At 46.0% G+C, this 20,227-nt stretch overlaps 1 protein-coding gene across 4 annotated transcripts in view; it reads right to left on the bottom strand.

Moving 5' to 3' along the window:
- Nucleotides 1-19,038, bottom strand: part of PRICKLE2 (prickle planar cell polarity protein 2) — a 301,504-nt gene extending 282,466 nt beyond the window's left edge. Inside the window, exons 1-3 of one of the 4 annotated variants that reach the window (XM_081160275.1) lie at nt 18,787-19,038; nt 18,054-18,139; nt 16,423-16,557 (exon numbers count right to left, since the gene is read on the bottom strand). In XM_081160275.1, coding sequence (XP_081016401.1) covers nt 16,423-16,557; nt 18,054-18,139; nt 18,787-18,936 — 371 coding nt within the window. In that variant the 5' untranslated portion in view covers nt 18,937-19,038. The remainder of the gene's footprint in view (nt 1-16,422; nt 16,558-18,053; nt 18,140-18,786) is intronic. The other 3 variants (XM_081160276.1, XM_081160277.1, XM_081160278.1) reach the window with 3 other exon arrangements.
- Nucleotides 19,039-20,227: the final 1,189 nt, after the last annotated feature.

The raw sequence follows: 20,227 nt of genomic DNA, 5'->3' as shown, positions 1-20,227 counted from the left end.
GAGAGGGGAAGCAGCCAGTGCCGCGGAGATGGGAATGACATTCCAGGCAGAGGAAGCCACATGCACGAAGGGGAGATGTGACAAAGAGTGTGAGCCAGGATGGGAACAAGCAGAACGCTACCTGCCGACAGGAATATAAGGTGACACAAACCTCTCTGAAAACAACAGGACCTCATCCTGCGAGGCCTCGCGTGCACCCCATGGCCTGGCAAGGCCCTGCCCCCCGGGCACACGGCCCGCAGGGGCTCTTGCGCCTGCATCCCAAACAAACGACAGAAGCAAATAAAATACTGCTGGGCACACACTGGTGGCAAAACTAAGCCAAGCGGAGACGTGGTCAACTCTGACTGCAGGAGCGCGTTGCCTCTGACGGGGTAATGCCAAGGTTTCTCCTCGAGCCAGGCGGCAGGCTCCGCCGCACCCCTATTGTTTATGCCTTACACGTGCTGTATCAATATTTCATAAGAACTACTTCTTTGTATCCCAGTGTTGTGTGGAAAATGGATTAGAGGGCTGAAAAGGTGGAGCTGGAAACATCTGTTAGGAGCCAAGGGCAGCTGCAGACGCAAAAGTAACCGTGGTCGGGAGCAGCACAGTGCTATGGAGACGCAGAGAAGAAAAGGCCGCTGGCCGGCGATTTTCTAACGGGGTTCCAGGGTTAATTTAAAGCAACGTCTCTGGAGGGTGTAATGGGAGGAATGAGGGAGAGGGGTTTGTTTTTTGTTTTTTTAATATGTCTTTATTGATTTCAGAGAGAGGAATGGAGAGAGAGATAGAAAGAAACATCAGTGATGAGAGAGTCATTGATCGGCCGCCTCCTGCACGCCCCCGACGGGATGGAGCCTGCAACCCGGGCATGTGTCCTGACCGGGAATCCAGCCGATCTCCTGGATCCCAGGCCGATGCTCAACCGCTGAGCCACACCCGGCCGGGGAGGGAGAGGGGCTTTATTCCCTAATTTACTGAACCCCTTGATTTTCACAGATGTGTAACTCAAGACCCAGAGATGAGATGAAAAAAAATTGGGGCAGCACAGGCGATTATCAAAATCATTAACACTCAACTTCGTGGCGGGCGATGGACATATTCTGACACACCGGAATTCTGTCCCTTGCACAGGGTCAGTAGCTGAACGTTGACAGCACAGCGGTTCCTATCTACAGCAAGAGTGCTGCGTCTCACTCCCACAGAGACTCTATTAGAATAAAATTATTTAATGGCTCCTCTCTTAGTACAAGAAGGTTACATCCAACTTAGTGGTTTTGCAAAAATTTGAGGTTGGCAAATCAAAGTCATGAACAAAAATGGCATTCCAGTTACGCATATTTTACCACACTAAAAAACAAATTTTTTAAATGGCATTCCGAAAGTTTCTTGAAGTTAAATGCTTGGCCACTTTAAATTAGTCTTCTACCCTCAGACACACTGATAGATCTATACATCTTCAGAAATCAATTTTTCCATTTAGCAAAATTCATCTAATTAAGCTGCACACACCCTTGGGTTCAGTGATTCTACTTCCAGGAATTTATCCTACAGATCTTTTCACACACAGAGGCAATGATGATCTACAGGTCAGAATGTCTGCTGAAGCACCATTCGCTATAACCAGAAATTTTAACCATTCTAAATGATGAGTGGAGAAGTGGTAAAGTAAATTATGGTACAGCTACATAGTGGAATATTACGTGGACTTTTTTAGAAGAGTATTCACATATACTAGCATTAAAAGCTCTTCAAGATCTATTGTTACTAATTTGAAAGAATATATGCATCCCCATGTTCATTGCAGCATCATTTACAACAGCCAAGATATGGAAGCAACCCAAGTGCCCATCAACAGACGAGTGGGTAAAAAAGTTGTGTACACACACACACAATGGAATATTACTCAGTCATAAAAAAGAATAAAATCTTACCATTTGCAACAGTATGGATAAACCTAGAGGATATTATGCTTAGTGAAGTAAGTCAGTCAGAGAAAGACAAATACCATATGATTTCACTTACATGTGGAATCTAAAGAACAAAATAAATGAACAAAAAAAATTGAAACAGCCTCAGGTACAGAGAGCAAACTGGTCATTGCCAAAGGGGAGGGAGGTTGGGGAATTTGTGAACAAAGTGAAAGGATTAAGTACAAATTGGTAGTTACAAAATAGTCACAGGGATGTAAAGTAGAGCATAGGATATATGTCAATAATATGGTAATAAGTATGTATGGTGCCAGGTGGGTACTGGAAAATAGGGGGGAACACTTTGTAAAGTATATGATTGTCTAATTACTATGCTGTACACCTGAAACTAATACAAAGTAAATTGAAAGAAACAGTAATTTTTTAAAAAAGATTTATTAAGTAACAAAAACAAAATATCTACTGTATGCCACCATTTGCGTGAAAAAAAAAAAAACATATGCACACATACACACATATATTCATATGTATCCAACTAATTTAAAATATATAAATTTATATCATTTTACTGTATTTCAAGGCATGAGAGGCCACAGCAGGCACATGATAAGTTTACTTGAATGAATCAATTCCCCCTAACTTTTTATAAATCTATTTCCCACTGTATTCCTCTTGCTTATGAAAATCTGACCCCAAAATGTCATCCAATTTTTTCTCAGAAATTTATTATCATCAATTTAACATTCTTCTCAGATAATTTGAGAAAGCTGGGCAGGAATAACCATCAGAAAGGTAATTCCTGCTTAAAACTTTCACGCAAAACTACCATCCTGGGATATAAGCCACGAGGCAGACTTTCCAGCAGGGAGAAGTTCTGGCCGGGGAATATTCAATGAAGAGGCTGAAGGGCACAGGCCACTCCTGTCCACACACCGGGCCGGGTTTCAGGCCCTGGCCACCCTCGCACGCAGCAGCTCGGCTACCTCTCCACGTATGTAATGTGAGCCCGACCCCCGCCTCGGCTGCCGGTAAGAGGACAGGGGCTACCAAAGGGATTAATCACGTCCCCGCACTCCGTGCTTTAAGCCTAAACAAGCAGCTCCGAATGCATCCCCAAGCAGCGCCCGCTGCAGAGGGTGCCGTCAGTGCCACATCACGACGTTCCTGCAACGTTCCAGGTTGTTCCTCGATAGGTAATGGCGAGGATTCACAGAGAAACCGGACAATGGGAAATGAATACCTCCCATAACCACATGTACTCCAATTTACTGGACAGTCAAGGTTTCCGATGAAGTCACCCCTGCCTCGGGATAGCATATTCCCCAAAATATCACCCTTGCCGTTAACAAGTACTCCTAAAAGCAGAACTATTTTGGATTTTCAACCACTGAGAACACAGTGGATATCCTATTGTTAGAAATGACAGTTCTGGTAAATCTGTTGAAATAGTTAAAACTAATTCCTGACCCTTGGGCAATAGCCAGTATAACAGAGCCTCTCTTATTCAATATAATCCACAACTGTAGCCCAGTTGGAATAAAATTCGGCTGTAGATGACTGAAAATCCAAAATAACAGTGGCCCAAACAGGATAGAAATGAATTACTTTCTCACGTAAATACAGCCTGGAGTTATGCAGTCCAAGGCTCGTGTCTTTATGGATACCAGGGACCCAGGCACTGCCTGTCTTGTTCTGCTCTCTCCAACACAGGGCTTCCACCTAATGGTCTAATTTAGCTGCTTGAGCTCCAACATCACATCCACATTCCACTGGGCAGGAAGCAGGGAAACAAAGGTACACGCTTTCCTTTGAAAGGCACTTTCTATAACATCTACTCACTATTTTTACTCATATGCTTTTGGCTAGAACTTAGTCAAATGACAACCCCTAAGAGCAAGGAGGCCTGGGAAATATTGTCTTAATTCTCAGGCTATGAGCCAGACGATATTTTGAAAGTTATATTTCTACGGAAGAAGTAGACAATAAATGTGGGGATAACAAGCAGTGTCATCACATTGAAGAATCATAAAATAATGATAAAGACATATCTGAACTTTTTCCTTGAAATACGTACCCGTAAACTCATTTAGAGTGGGAGAGGGGATTTTGCACAGGGGTTTACAGATCAGGGTACCCTTTATTTCATCCATAAAACACACCTGTGATGCACCTTCATTTTCCAGTTTGAGATATTTTTAGAGTGATGTCAGAACTTAAAGATGCTGTCAAAAAATCTAGGTCCTTTAACAATTTCTGCCTCATTCCCAATGTTTTATAATTGTTTTGCCCAGAACCTAATTCAACTGGTTTGCTCTTAGTAGTCATTATTGGGGCATTTTCAAGCATTCAGCTTAGTTTTCCACAGAAATAAGTCTTCATTCTTTTCGCACGACATTTCATGGGCTTGTGAGGGTGTTTATGTAATTACAGTAACAGGTGTAACTCCTTACACAGGTTTAGGAACAAATGCACTCTCGGTAAAGACACAACCCTACAGCACATCCAGAGGGGTCAGAAGAGGGACAGCATCCTGAAGAGGAACCTGCTACCTGGATGTTTTACAGACGAAATGGAAAGTTGGGGCTCACTCAGCAAGGGGACTGTGTGAAACACTTCTGTACTCTCTAATTTCTTCTTGCCCAAATCTCCTCAGTGGGCTCTGTGAGCAGGAAAACCCTGTGATGCTGTCCCGTTGTGTTGATGATGGGTCTCTCCTAATTCTATCATTTATCTTCCTCGATCCACAGATGAGGGAAACTGGGATCCAGAGAATTATGTTTCCAAGCATCAGAGGTGCACCAGGCACTTCCCATAGGCATCTGCTGCTTGCAGCACTGACAGCTTCTCACTGCGTGAGGACGCCCTTGGCATCTGAGGCAGGACAACCTTCATGGCAATAGCACTGTCTCAGTCTGCGAATGTCCCACATCCCTGTTCCCGCCCACTAAACACAGTAGCAACACACCCAAGTCACTGTGACAAGCAAACAGAAATGCAGCCACGAGCAGCCAAATGCCCAGGTCCCTAGGTATAGAAGTTATTTTCTGACCCTGTAGGTGTTATAGTTTTATAGTGGTTGTTTTTCTGTCACCTTTTGAATCACACTATCATTGCTATGGGTCTTGCTTACACCCACGGACAACTCCAAATCCTAAAGAATCTTAAGGTCTTTTAATCTCCCCAACAAAATGAACAAAGCTTAGCCCAAAACATGACAGCGTGCAGAGTATTTTAACACTGTTTTAATAATTCCTAGGAAAAGAGATGCTATAGTTCAGAGAACACAGTCTTCACCATTCTGCACAAATATATTTTCTAACAGCTATTTATATTCGATCAAATAAACAGAAACACGAGAAATGGCAAGGCCATTAAGAAAACAAATGATACCTTCTCATGCATCTGCCTGATGAGATAGATCCTTGGCCCAATTTTCTAATGAGTTGTTTCATGTTTTTGTATTAGAGCTGTTTCCATATTTTAAAACATCAAACTTCTGTATATCATACGTGTTCCAAATAATTTTCCCCATTTGTCACTTGACAATTTTAATTGTTTTTCATGTCCAAATAATCTATCTTCCTTTATGACTTCTGAGTTTATCATCCATTCATTTATTTATTCTTTTAACAAATTCTGTCGGGATTTTGCTATGCCCCAGGTATTTTTCTGGTTGTTGGGGAACTGAACAAAAAATACATGGGAAAAATAGCCTCATAAAGTTTAAATTCTTATGTAGGCTAAAGTAATTAATTCTAGGGCAGAACGAAAGCCAGATAATCCACTGAAATATAATATCAGGTAACGATAAGTGCTCTGAAAGGACAGAGAGAAGAGGGAAAGGGGAGTGATTGTAGTAGTATTTGAGGGTGGCCAGCGAACACTGCTCTAAGGAGAAGACACTGGGGGAGAGGCCAGGAGAGAAGTGAGGGAACAAACCCTGGGGCTATCTGGGGGAGCCAGCCCTAGGGGAGGTCCCAGCAAAGGCAGATGCCATGAGGGGGGAACATCCTGCTGACTTTGGGGACCAGTAAGGTGGCCTGTGTGGCTAGAGGGTAGAGACTATGGGGGAGAAAACCAGAAAAATATTTGAATTTAGATATGCCTTTTCCTTTCTAAATTTGTAGTGTGATTTAAAAGATGACAGAAAAAGCATTCATCCACAATAATTTTTTTTTATTTATTTAAAAGTTTTAGAGTAACACCTTTTTATTCCAAGTGGAAAGCTAATATCTTTTTACTCCAAATGGGAGGCTGCTTGTCCTAGCACCATTCATTGAACTGTCCCCCCGCTGCTTATACGTGTCACCTCCACCATATACCATTGTACCACAGGACTTCCATCTAGTCTTGGAGATGTTCCGGTCTGTCACAGTGATCTAGTCCTGTCCCAGTACCATACTGTTTTCATTTGTATAGCCTTACAATGTACTTTACTATCTGGTTGGGCGAGAACCTTGATTAATCTTTAATCGTCTTCATAGATACCAGACCTTGGCTGGTTCTACTTTACAGTTGATAAAAGAATTTAAAAACTGCTTTATTAAAGTCCATGTCCTCTCAGTGATAGGAAAGGGGAGGAGGCCAAGGACATATTAAACCTTAAGTCGGGGCTCAGGGGCCTCTCTTTCCAATCTAAACTCCTAGCCCTCAACACCAATACCAATCCTTCAGCAGGAATCTGAACTACTGTGTGGTGAGAAAGCTTGTGAACTGCTATCCTGGACAGTCATGTTCATCTGGTCTCTCTGGTGTCACTGGCAAGTCCTGGAGGGCTGGGCGATGGTGTTGACCAGTGGTTCTCAAACTCTGTTTCCTGGGCCAGCAGCAGCACCTCATTGCTTAAATGTAAATTCTAAGCACCAATTGAGAACTAATGACTGGGAAACTCTGAGGGGGGAGGCAAACAACCCTACAACTGTTTAGAGTCTAGATCTCTCCAGAGCCAGGAATACAATAGTGTTTCAGAGCCCAAACTGCAGTCAGAGTCCTAAGATCTAACCTCGGTTTCAATACAAACGAGCTGTGTGACCCTGGGGAAGTAACTTTTACTTGCCGCACCTCACAGTTTCTTCAGGAAACCAATGTCGATGCTGGTATGTATCTCATGAAGAGTTTCGATAATTAAATAAGAGAATATAAGAAAGGCGCTTAGAATCTAATATCCCTGGCATATTGTAAATGTTCAATTAATGACAGCTAGTACAATGATGATGATAATGAAAAAATCATAATTTGTTCTCATTTTATTTCAGATCATTTATTCTGAACAGCCTAGATGCATTCATGCTGGATTTAACAGAAATCAGGGAATGAGGAATTACAATTAATTTATACTTTTCTGGTTGTGTTTGCAGAAAAGTGAGAGGTAGGGAGGGGGAAAGTAAGTTGGCTCTGCTATAATTTTGTGGAGATGGGACCTATTTTAGCACCATGAGGAATTTCCTTTTCTAAAGACTTTTTTTTGCCTTTGGAAGTTAATCAATTATAAAACCTAGACATTAATTAAAAGGCCTTGGGCCAAAAGCTCGTCCCACAAATAACTGTCCACAGACGACCAGTTCATTTCCTATACATCTCCCTGGCAAGGCCCAACAAAAGCTGAAAGAAGACGGATGGACTTCACAGGGTGACCTGGGGGTCAGCTGATTCACACAGCTGAATTCACCAATATGGGCAGGAAATTCCATCCACTAATAGCAGCTTGTTACAGTTCCCTCCCGTTGTCAGCTTTTAACTGTGCCTGGAAAAGACAAGTAAAGCGATCTCCAAGGTGCCCCACGTTGAAGCCCCACCTCCCGTGCCACTGTAGTGTTACAAATAACACATTCAGAAAGCCCTAGTGGGGCACACTGCCTATGAATACTAAACTGTATATACTTTATTACTATAATGATTATAACGGGTTGACCAGCAGTTCCCCCAAAAGAGATTCACCTGGACTCTCTACATGTGATCTATTGGAAAAGGGTCTTTGTCAATAGATGGAAAAGATGTGGTAAAGTTAAGAACGTTGAAATGAGGTCACCCTGGAGTGGGGAGAACCCAAATCCAACAACAAGTCCTTACAAGAGAAGAGCAGGGGAAGGGACAGAAACACAGGAGAACACCGTGAAAAACAGAGGTGGAGATGGGAGTGATACATCCACAAGCCAAAATGCCAAGGAGTGCCAAGAGCCACGAGAAGTGAAGACAGAGGCATGGGAAGGAGCCCGCAGAGGGAAACTACCCTGCTGACTCCTGGATTTTGGACCTGTAGCCTCCAGAACTCTAAGAGAACACGTTTCTGTTATTTGAAGCCACCAGGTTTATAGTCATTTGTTTCGGTAGATCTAGAAAACAAATACAACTATGTGAAATTCTAAGAAAAGAAACCAAATGGAAATCACACCCTAATGCTGAATGTTCCTCTGTGGGTGATGGATTTAGGCTTTTTTTTAAAATCATTTGACTTTCCAAATTGAATTTTCCAAATTATCTACACTGCACATTTATCATCCAACAATTTAATCAAAATTAATTTAAAACAAGATGTAAACCTGCCTCAAAATGCTGTTACCACCAGGATTTTGAAAAGTTAAGAGAAAAAAAATTATCTGAAACCCTCACAGCTGGAAACATCTATTAAATTGTTCCACCTTCCAGAACTCAGAAAAACACATTTATATGTCCTTCCCGTTGCTTTGAATGTCCCAGACTCAAGATGATGGAGATATTATATTCCCTTGTTACCTACTCTTTCCATAGTTTTGGCTTCATAAAGATAAAAGGAGCCTGTCCTGATTTCCAAACAACTCAATAAGTTGCTGGAGAAGCTCCAAAGGCAGAGTCACTGAAGATGCAAATGACAGGAGCCTCCTGGTGCCTGATTGGGAGCAAGAGACTTTGAGAAATTATATTATCAGAGTAATTCCAGACTGTGTTGAAGAAAGAAAACACCTGCATTCTTTTAATAAGTCCCCTGGAGGCCTAATTCCTCAGCACTTAAACTTGGAAGACCCACTCCGGGTGTTGCGTGTTCGCATAATGAGCCAGCTTTTAAGAACTGTGAAAGCAGTTTCTGCATCAGCAAGTAGTTTACCAAACAGAAAATCAAATAATGCTCTCATTAAACGCTTTCCAAAGGTCCAATGTGCTTGCATCTGTTTTGCAACATGGTGTCAGGCTCAGTACAGCACTGGGGAGCAAAGCTGAAAAGCACTGGTCCCGACACTGGACAATGACCATCTTGTTTGTTTTTAGTTTGTTGACCTAAAGTTAGTCCTGAAGGGATGAGCTGTAAACTCCCTGCCTTGACTGATCCCTTTTGTGGAGGCTGCCTCTTGGATACATGCAAATGATCTTTCTGATGACCACCCCACCGCTTCACAAACTGGCCAGATTGCTCAGTTTAACACCAAAGCTGTAAACAGGCTGAATGCAGCCCCCTTCAGTGTGTGCAGATCTGATTAGAAAACTGCCAGGAAAGTCCTGCTGGAATTGCACTGTATTCGATTCAATTCCTCACCTTTCAGACACCCCAATAAACTCAGATTTTAAAGGAGTTTCACCTTTAAGACCCCAGCCTCAATAAACCAACTAGCCCAGGGTTCTTCAGACATTTCATTCATTGTAGACAACAGTCAAATGTCATCCCCAGGTCATTGAGAACATAAGACTCTTTTCTCCACAGCACAGCTGTATATTTAGACCAGGAGAGTCAAAATGCCAAAGTGCTTGGTTAAAAAACTTGTGATCTTGAGATCTAAAGGCTTGGTTTCAAGTCCTGACTCCACTACTTCTTACCTGTGTGACTTAGAGCATGGTACCTAACCATCCAGGGCCTGTTCCCTCATATTTAAAAAGTAGAAGATAAACACATGCCTCAGAGAATTGTTCCGAGATGACATGGGGTGATGCATGAAAGAACCAAGCACACAGCAGGTCCTCACTGATGTCATCTCCTTCCTCCTCGAGGGGATCTCCCAGACAGAAAATTTAGCTGCTTGGGTAACTTGCTCAGCACAGCTGTCCCTGCCAAGTGGCAGTTTTATGGCCATTTGTGTCATCCTTCCAGTTGTGTGTATTCATTCCCTTGCTTCTTCAAAGCAGATGTCTACAGCAGCCAGCCAGTAACATAAAGGAGGCAGGCGGGGTGTACAACTGGGAATGGTGGCAACTGGGGAAAAGCTGAACACGTGTTCTATCTAAAAGGAAGAAAAGAATACAAGCCCAGAGTTGCCAGCAACTTTTATTATTCCAGAGAAAACCCCAAATCTGATTTTTTTTTTACACAAAATATCAAATGTTGGCAATTAATTAAAATTTTAAATCCTGTACACTGTCAACAAAATATAGGTAGAGGCTAGATCTTATCTCAGGAGTTTCCAGGGTATGCTCTTGGGTCAAATATTGTATAAATATCCTTGTTTCTCATGCCTTAGAAGAGGGAGCTTCTGTGTAAGGAATGGCGACTCTATACATGGAAGTGTTTGCATGGCACATGGAACCCACAAAATCCACACTTATTAAGCAGACTTAGGTAAACCAGATTGAGTATTACCTTGATGATGTGTGATTTTCATCTTGGACATGAATATTCATGGTCCAGCTGGTGGGCACAAGGCACAAAAAAGGCCCCTTTGATATACTGACTTCGGGAGCAGAGTTTAAATGTTGTCTTCCTATTAGAGTTTGCAAATTGTTTTTAGAAACATCATATGCACACTTCACTTAAGCAAGAAGATTGTGAGGGTGCAGGGTCCAATTCTACTACAGTGCATTTCACCTGAAGTGTGTATGGCCCCCGGTGCGTGTGACGGGCTGTATAAATCTGTTATTCCATCAGTCTCATTCCTTTGAACCCAAACCCCCAGGGAAGGGAGGGCTCCACTATCCCCTGAGCTAAGTCCCTAAGAAAACAATCATCACCCCCACTTAACAAACGAAGGGTTAGCTCACGGTGGGAAAGTGACTTGTTCTCTGTCATAGAACCTGGTCGCCAGGGCCGTGGCCAGGTCTTCTTGCTCTCACCCAGCCTTGTTTCCATCAGGCCTCCTTGCATCCACAAACATGTATGAAGCCCTGGCTGCCCACCACGCACACCGAGGCGCAGTCCATGCATTATCCCATTCAACCCTCATAATCACCTCGTAAGAGAACCTCAAAATGGTAAGTAACCTTATTCACATTTTTCAGATGAAAAAAACAAGAAAGACTGGGAAAGGTTAAGTCACTTTCCCACGAAGAGTAAGAGGCAAAAATGTCTTAGAAGCCTGTCCCTTTAACAGCTCAGCTATAATGCTCCCACATAAGCCTTTACAAGCTTCCTAGACGTTTTTATGACACTGCCAGGAAATACACATTTCTCCCCAGAGATCACCCCCCCATGGCTCTCCCATGCATAAGACAGGTAGAAACCTCTTGATCTCCGAATGCTCAGTGACCTGGGAATCATTGTTTAGGGAATGCTCCCTCTGCCCACAGGAATTCCCTCTGGGTACTCACTAATCTAATGGCAGAGTGAAAGGATAACCTTCTAGCTTTTTGAACCCAGGGACCCCAAAATAACAAACGTATTAGATTCCCCCTCATCCCACTAACCTTAAACAACAGAAACGTAAGGCTGAATGACGCCCTTTCAATTGAATGTGGGTATCACTTTCGGAATTAAAGAAAAAGTGTATTCTGAAAACAAGATGACTGGCATGGATGCTCCATGTTTTCTCACTTCATCAGGTACAAACTGTCACGCAGGGTGATTAAACAAGGATTAATTAGAGGCTGCCATACTAGCTGGGATGTTTCAAAGTTTCCGCCCAAAGAACACAGAAATATACTCAGATTTTTTAAGGAGGAAGAGAGAAAGTTGGCACTATCTTTTTGGAGGACAATTTGACAAGAGCTCCATATAGGCATGTTGTGGCATAAGAAAAACTAGTGTCATACGGTATCTAATAAGGGGCCATGAACAGAAAAATTTTAATTCAATGATAACCCATACACTGGATCCTAAAAGCTAATAAATGTATTAGATCTTTTCGCCTGAAATGTAAAGATGTCCAAAAAGTATTTCTAAGTATGAAAAAAGTGAGTTACAAAAGACTATATGCAGAATGTACATTTTCTGTAAAATCTTGTTAGTAACTCATAATTTGAATGAATGTGAGGAAATAAATACCATGGCACAAACATGTATCTAGCTGTTTCAGGGCCAGGCAGTGAAGCTTTCAGTTCTGTGGGCCATGAGGATCATCTCAATGAATCCATTCTGCTGGGGCAAACGCTGCCACAGGGACACTAAATAAATGGGCATGTCTGTGTTCCACTAAAACTTTATTTATGGACTTAAATTTTTAATCTCATATAATGTTTATGTCCCGCAAAATGTTATTCTTGTTTTGATTTTCCCCCCAAGCATTTAAAAATGAGAAAACTATGCTCAGTTAGCAAGCTATGCAAAAACAAGTAGCTAGCTGATTTTGTCCCACTGGCTGTGGTTTGCTGACCCTAGTTTCAAAGGTATAATTAAGGGTTTTCTTCTCTGTGCTTTGTGTGTGTGTGCACACGCGGGTGATTTTTAAATCTTCTTTAGAAACCATGTCTTATTTCAAAATCAGAGACAATACAAATATACAGGGTGGGGCAAAGATAGGTTTACGGTTGTTCCAATGGAAAATAATACAATAATAAGTAATAATACAAGAATAAACTCTGTGTTTCACATACTCACAACTGTAAAAATACTTTTGCGACATCCTGTATTGGAATAAACTGATGTTTCCTCAAGAGAAACACCCTGTTAAAGTGTTTCAGCTTCTATCAGGCATTTTATCAAATGTCAATGACATCAGGTGAGTTAACCAGCAACCTCCTTAGCTGCTAAGGATCTTTCTTTACTTTGAGGGTTCCAGGCATGTCTTAAATGCCTGCACACACACACACCCCTTTTCTTGGCACATCAGTTTACTGAGACAGTGTTTGTCTTCCCCAAGCAAAATAATTGGCGGGAGTCTATTTTTTAGCCAAATTACAATCCACTAAAGGAAACCAAGCTGGCATCTCCCCAATTACGGCTCCAGTTATCAATCGACACAATTGCCAGGGCAACTAAGGAGAGATGTTTTCAGGGTGCAGTCTTGGCCGACCCAGTGAGCGCTGCCTCAGGAGCAACTGCACAGCACCAAAGCATCCTGCCTGGAGAGGCAGCCTTGTCTGGAGACAGGCTGCTCTGCATAATTAAAACGACCTCACAAAGCTACCACTGCTCTGGGCTTTCCATGTCAGCTGCTTCTGAAAGTGCAACTCCTGAAAGCCAGCCTTTTAATGCTGGAGTCGAATATGCATTTATCAGCAAAGCTGAACTGTTAAAGGGATTACAAGAAGCTTAGAATCCACTGGCAGTTCATTGATCTGGTCTTGCAAGCCTCATCTCCACACGCCCTTTAGAAATGGCTTTGGTCTGTCCCCTGGTTCTTGGTTGCCTTTGATTTTTCATTTCAGCACCATTCTCATCCAAGGGAGAGGGGCTGCTTCCTCTAGCCTTGATTCCAAAAGGTTCTCAGATTCCTTTCTTCTAAAACTAAGGGAAGTTATTTGCATATTTCCCTAGATAGTGATAGAGACCAGGGATTGGCTAATATTTTCTGTAAAGGGTCAGGCATAAATGTTTTTGGCTTTGCTGGATATACAATTGGTTGCAACTACTCAACTCTATCTATGGTTATAGCCGGAAAACTGCCACAGACAATATGTAAACTAATGGGAGTGGCTTTAATCAGATAACTATTTATGGACACTATAATTTGAATTTCATGTACTTTTCATATGTCATGAAATAGTATTCTTTTGATTTTTTCCCCCCACCCATTAAAAATGTAATGTGAGCCAAACAAAACAGGAGAAGGGTTGGATTTGGCCAGCAGGGTGTAGTTTGTCAACCCCTGGTCTACACCATTGCTATTGAAAGTGTGGTCCCTGGACCAGCAGCATCAGAATCACCTGGGAACTTGTTAAAGATGCAGAATCTTATGCGCCTGCCTCCACCCAGAATCAGAATCTGCATTTGAACAAGACCTCCTGGTAATTCACATGGAAGTTTGAGAAGTCCTGGTCCAGACCACAGAATTTAGAAGTCACACAGAATGGGAATACCATTGACTAGCTGGCTGTAGAGCCTTGGGCGAGCTGTTTAACCTCTCTGAGACTCAGTTTCCTTATCTATTAAAATGGGTAGAAATAATTGCAATCATCTCCAAAGACTGTTGTAAGGGAAAGATAGGAAGGAAGCCAAATACCTGCCTGGCTTTTCAATGCTTTAAAAGTGCTGGCTAATGTCCCAGAAGGCTGTCTTTTTAAAATTGTATGTGGAAAGATGAGAATGCCCACTCAGGATTTGCAAGCTACAATCACTTCTGGGACCTGACAGGTCACCTAAATTTTGAAGATGTCCTTGACTGCAACTGGAATGCTGGAGACCACGGTGAGCCGAGATCAGCCCCCTCCAAAGGGACTGCACTCCTGCCTGCCAGTTACTGTCACGAAGTAACAGTCCCATGTTAACACACACTTGTATTTTCCGACAGAAGCTGGAGCCTGGATTTTAAGGTTAGAAAAAGCCCCCTTGTTTAACACACTGTGCAGACCAAACAAAAGCCATCTGCAGGCTGGAGGTGGCCCAAGGCCCTCTAGTTTGTGACCTCTGCCTTAGAATAGAGAAGTAACAAGAGGAGGTGAGTCACAAGGACATGAGCCTGGGTTTTAAAGCCAAATCCCAGCAGCTCTGAGCCTCAGTTTCCTCATCAGGAAAAGAATCACATCTACCTCACAGGGTTTGGTGAGGGTCAAAGAGAAATGTATGTAAAACCAGGAGGCAGGCACAGCTCCGGACAGTCAGTACTCACCGTTAGTACTGCTGATGTTGTCTTGCTAGTATTTTAATTCATCAGTGCCTAGGCATTCCAAGGGTAAACCTTCACTGTAAAAATGGCTGTTTTTCTCTCCCTGCTCAATCTGGTGGTAAGCAAGCCCAAAGAACCCCTGCTCAGAATGCTGTCTCACACTAGAGCCTGCGAGTGCTTAGTTATTAATGATTGTGCTCTGGCCGTAGCCACGAAGATGCCTTAATAGGCCAGGCCTCTTTGGGGTTAGCCCTAGGCTGCCTGGAGGTGCTTTTTCTCAGGGCTTGGTCACCTGTAGGGAGCAGTACCCACCTTTGCTCCCCAGCTGTCCCAGATCAGATGGAGGACAGCTGACAACTGTGAGCCCTCTGCCCTCCTTTAGAAATCTTTAAAAAAATCCCCGCATTTGCCACCGAAAGGCGTGGGTGAAACAGGGAGAGTGTGGAACATCCCCATGAACTAAGAGACTTCCACAGGACCTTAGGCATCTTCCCCACACAGAGTGCGCCCCAGGGTGTGGAGAGCCCCCAGCATGCGCAGTGCCCGGGGTTCTAAGTCAGGCTCCTCCACCTCTGATGGCACAGGAATCCCAGAGGGGCCTTGTCAAAGTGGGGCTCAGGCTCAGAAAGTCTAGGGCAGGGCCTGAGGCTTTGCATTTCTAACGAGCTTCCAGGAGATGGCGACACTGGTAGTTCCTGCCCAGGGTTTGAATCTGCAGGATCCTCCTCTCTGGCTTCATTTAGGTCTCTGCTCAAATGTCACTTCCCCAAATAGTCCTTTCCTAGCCACCTTATCTAAATGTAATTAGTGTTCAATGAGGGCAGGTATCCTGTCTGTTTTGTTCCTTGCCTATCCCCAGCACCAGCAGAGTGCCTGGCATGAAGCAGGCCCTCAAATATTTGTTCAGTAGAGAAATCCCAGTGTGACGGCTGAGGAAAATGAAAATCAGGGAGCCTCAGCCTTTTGCCCAAGGTCACAGGGCTTGTCAAAGCCAGAGCAAGACACCAGCCCAGCTCTGTCTAGACTTCAAAGCCCTCGCTCTCTCCTCCACACCAGAGGGGGAAGCAAAGTTTGTTTACAACACGCTTCCTCCCTAGAACTTAATGCCTTTGTGCTGGGGGCAGTAACACGATTCGGTTCTGCTTTGAGGAGATGCCTGCTGTGTAGACAGTGGACTTCAGGGGGACCAGTGTGGAAGCAGAGCGGCTAGTGGAGAGGCCAAGTGGAAATACTTAGAGTGCCTTGTGGTTTGGGGTCAGGGAGTTCGCTCTCCGTGGGTCAGCCAGTTGGCCAGCTTTTTCCTCCCATCTGGGCACAACTGTCTCTCCAAGCAGAGGGGTGGAAAGTGAGCACACTATGGATTTCAAACTGCCAAAAAGAATATTGTACTGTAACCCTCTTCTCTGAAAGGTCACCCCAAAGTATGCCAGGGGGGAAAGGAGGGGCAAAAGCAAGGGGCTGCTTCCTTCCCAGCAATGGGTAGAAATGCCATAAACACCCCATTCATGGAGCCCAAGGAGGCCTTTCTGCTGCTAGTGAGGAAACTGCTTCACATGAAAACCTGTCTCAGCTCATGAAAGGGTCTGTTGCCCAAAGAAAGGCGCCATAACGGGCTGAAAATGCAACACCTGTTCTTCCAGCACACAGTCAGCCGGTGAGAGAGGCTTCGGGTTCTCCGGGAAGCGGTGGTCCTGGAAGTCATTCCAGGACACCCAGCCGCCTCAGATAAGCTATGCTTCCTCCTGAGAGTGCTGGACAGGAAGCTGGAAATAACAAGCAAAAGTCGCTAATATTTATTGTGGGCCTAGTACTGGGCAAACAATCACACCGTGAAGTAAGGTCATGTTCCCACTTAACGGTTAGGAAACCGAGAACTAGGGAGAGTTAAGTGATTGACTAGAAGCAGAGGTCACGTGGACCGAAGGAGGGAAGCCAGGTACAGCCCACACTGTGCCACTGGCCAGCCCGTGAGCCCAGTGCTGCAGAATCAGGGAAGCTGAAGATCACTGTCTGTTTATCACTCTGCCCCTGACCCCCATTCGAGCACAAGGTGGATGGAGAAGGGTGCAATCAGTACTCCTGGACCCCGGATTTGGTTGACAAAATAAAACTTCTACACCTATTCCCACGTATCACCCACTTTCACAGTTGGGCCCCACAGTGGTAGCCCAGAACACACCTATTTAAGCCACAGCCTTGGCAGGGCTGATGGACGCCTAAGTCGGCCCATTACATATTTATAAGGTCCCCTGGCCCTGCCTCTGACACACACATTATTAAATGCTCGGGAGCCACAGGGCTGGGCTCAGTGTCCTGAAACAAAGGCAAAGAGGCTGCCAGACCCATCTGAGGCAGGAACAAAGCATTTAATTTCTGAAGGAGCCAGTTGGGAGTTTCCTTATAACTGGGTGCCCAGCACACGTCACGGACTGGGAGAAAGTGGAGACGCACACACAAAAGGAGAGGGAAAGATCAAAGCAGGCTTTTCTCCCTGGTGTCCAGAAACAGCCCTCTTCAAAGGGGCATAGGAGCGGTGGGGAAAGATGCAATAATCAAAGAGAGAACGGGTTCTGAGGTCGGAGAATTTTCTCCTGTCACTGCTTTTTCCTTTCCATGAAGTTGCCAAAAAGGATCCACCTCTTCTCTTCATATCTCCAAACTGAGAGCCGGCAAGCCTGCACCCCAACTTTTCCCAACCGGAGCCCCAGCAGCCAGATGCACTGGGAGGGCACCGCGATCCCTTGTCTCCCAAACATAATCATTCCAATCCAGGCTGGGGCTGCCTGGAAGTCAACATTCACGGCACATTAATAAGAAACATCTGGCCACCGAAGAGGGTTGACACAGCGCAGACGGGCAGTGGTGGATTTGCGGTTGGGACCCAGAGTTACAGGGGCTGAATTAAAAACACAATTGGAAAACACCAGCAGTGGCTCTTGGAAACAATTCCATGCCAAGTCGAATTGTTTGGGGCTGAGTGATTTAGATACAGAGTATGGGGTTTGAGGGACCCAACACTCCCACATCAGGGAAACGCTCCCCTGCACCCCCCAGTGTCTGGCCACCACTTCCACCTCCAATATTTGTAGCAGATGTAGTCCCACTCTTAAAGGAATAGCCTTTGCATTCTTTCCATGTGGCTTACAAGTGAGATTTCCAAAAGGAGAGAGATAGATGTGCGCACGTACATTTCTCCACACACGCACCCACCTATAACGCACCCCTTGTGCCTTTAGAAATCAGATTTCAGGCGTCCTACCTCCATTGATGCAAGGCAAACCCGGGGCACTGGTCGCCACAGGCGTTACATGGCTGGCCTCTCTCGATCCGCCCCAGTCCGGTCAACTTCAAAACAAAAAGACAACACACTATGTTTCGACCACAGAAGCTCCCTCCGAAGCCCCACTCGTGTCCCAGGCAGTGTCCCAGGCAGGAAGCCCTACTCTTCCCACCCGGCTCCCATGTTCCTCTCAGAGGCGGGGGACCTGGGGAAGGACGCTGCCAGCGCCCCAGGGTGGTCTCCTGCCTGGGGACGGGTGTTCCCACCCAGGGGGCTGCCTCTGGTGAGGGGCACCGAGCCACCAAGAAACGGCCATGGCTGGGGCTTTGTCTCCCTGAGACACCTTGGTCACGGGTTTCTAAGAAACAAAAGCAAGACCTTTCCAAGAGTCCCCGAGAAGCAACAGTGGCGCGCGCTCGCCTCGGAGCAGCCTGGTGCTCCCGGGAAGGGGCAGCACAGGACACCCCAAAAGACAGACCCAAAGTCAAGTCCGCGGCTGCAGCGCCAAGACGCGGGCGCTTTCGCGGTGGGCTTGGGGTCTGCCTTAGGGGAAGGGGCGAGGGAGAGGGCTTTCGGGGGAGCCCCGAACTGCGACGCGGGGGGCCACAGCTCCCGTCTCCCTCTCGCCCGCGCTGGGGATCCGACTTAACCCCTCCTCGCCCGGAGCCCCCGCGCGCTCAGGACGCGCCCCGCCCGCCAGCGCCCGGCTTACCTGGGGCCACAGGTGCGCGGCCGCCGGGCCCAGGGGGGCCGGACAGGGGCGCTGGCGGCGGCCCAGGGGCGCCCGCAGGTCCGCCCCGCGCCGCTGGGGGACACTCACCGAGCGGCTGGAGAGTCTTTTCCGGGAGCTCCGGCTGAACATGGCCGGGCGCCTGCCGCTCGCGGCGTGGCCGTCGGTCGGTCCGCGGCTGGGAGGGCGCGTCGCCTGGACGCGCACCCGGCGGCCTGGCTGTCTCCGCCTCGCGGCCCGCTCGGCCCGGAGCGCACGCCCCCTCCCCGCGCCGCCGCCCGCTCTCCGCCCGCAGGTCCCTCCCTCTCTCCCGGCGTCCCCCGCCCTGCGCGGCTTCGCCCCGCGCCCCCCGCCGGCCCTCCCGCCCCCTCCCGCGCCCCCTCCCGGCTCCCGCCGCCCGCTGGGGCCGCGGCCGGGCGCACCTGGGGCCGCCCCGCCCCAAAGGCTCGACCCCCGCCCGGCTGGGAAGCGAGGGGACCGGACGCTTCGAGGCCCCCTGGAGGGGTGAGGGGTCAGCATTTTTAAGTTAAGGAATAATTCACGTCCAGTAAAATGTACCCTTTTTCGTGCACAATTCTGCCAATTTTCAGAAATTCATATGGACCTGTGAGCCACCAGCACCTCAGTCAAGATACAGAGCAGCCCCGTCACCCCAGGGAGACTGTTTGAACAGTTTGCACCAGGCATGTCATCTGTTTAGAATCACCAGGCGCCCGCAGATGGCGAGGAGCCTGAAACATGCCTCCAAGGCCACAGCGCCTGGGATATAGTAGGTGCTCAGTTAGTAGCTTTTGGATGATTGGGCGCAGGCTTTGAAGCCCCAGTTCAAAGCCGGTTCTTTTCCCACCGCTCACTGGCTAGTGATCTTACCAAATTAATTGACCCCTTTGCGCTTCTGTGTCGGTGTCAATAAAAACAGATATAACAAGAGTCCTTATCTCACAGCATTGAGGAAGATGACTTGGGACGTGTATAGTTGTTATACATGTTATAACAGGCACCAAGGAAGGGCTCATTAAAGATTAGCTGTCAGGAAAATAAAAAGGTTGCAGGTCTGAGGCACGGGTCCGCTTCTCATGGATGTTTCAGCTCAAATATCACCTCCCTTGAGAGAACTTTGCTGACCCTTTATTGCAGCATCTCTCACACACACTCTCTTCCTATCTCGTGAAGCATACAGAGAAGTGATCTTTTTACTTATTAATGTGCCCTCACCCAAACTTGTCTTGTTCACTTCAGTAGCTCTAGAGCCTGTGATGGTATCAGCGCACAGTAGGTACTCCACACCTGCTTGTCACAGGAAGACATTCTTGTCCTTGTAGAAAAGATGATTCTCCCAGCTTAGCATTTTCCCAGATGAAACACTGAATTTGAGTTTAGAAAAGCCACTTGCCTGGGGTAACACAGCAAATTAGTGGCAAGG

Source organism: Miniopterus schreibersii (genome assembly GCF_964146895.1).
Source record: "Miniopterus schreibersii genome assembly, chromosome: 15".
NCBI classification, from domain to species: domain Eukaryota; kingdom Metazoa; phylum Chordata; class Mammalia; order Chiroptera; family Miniopteridae; genus Miniopterus; species Miniopterus schreibersii.
The sequence above is the reverse complement of the archived record's forward strand: the minus strand, read 5'-3'. Positions and strand labels throughout refer to the sequence as shown.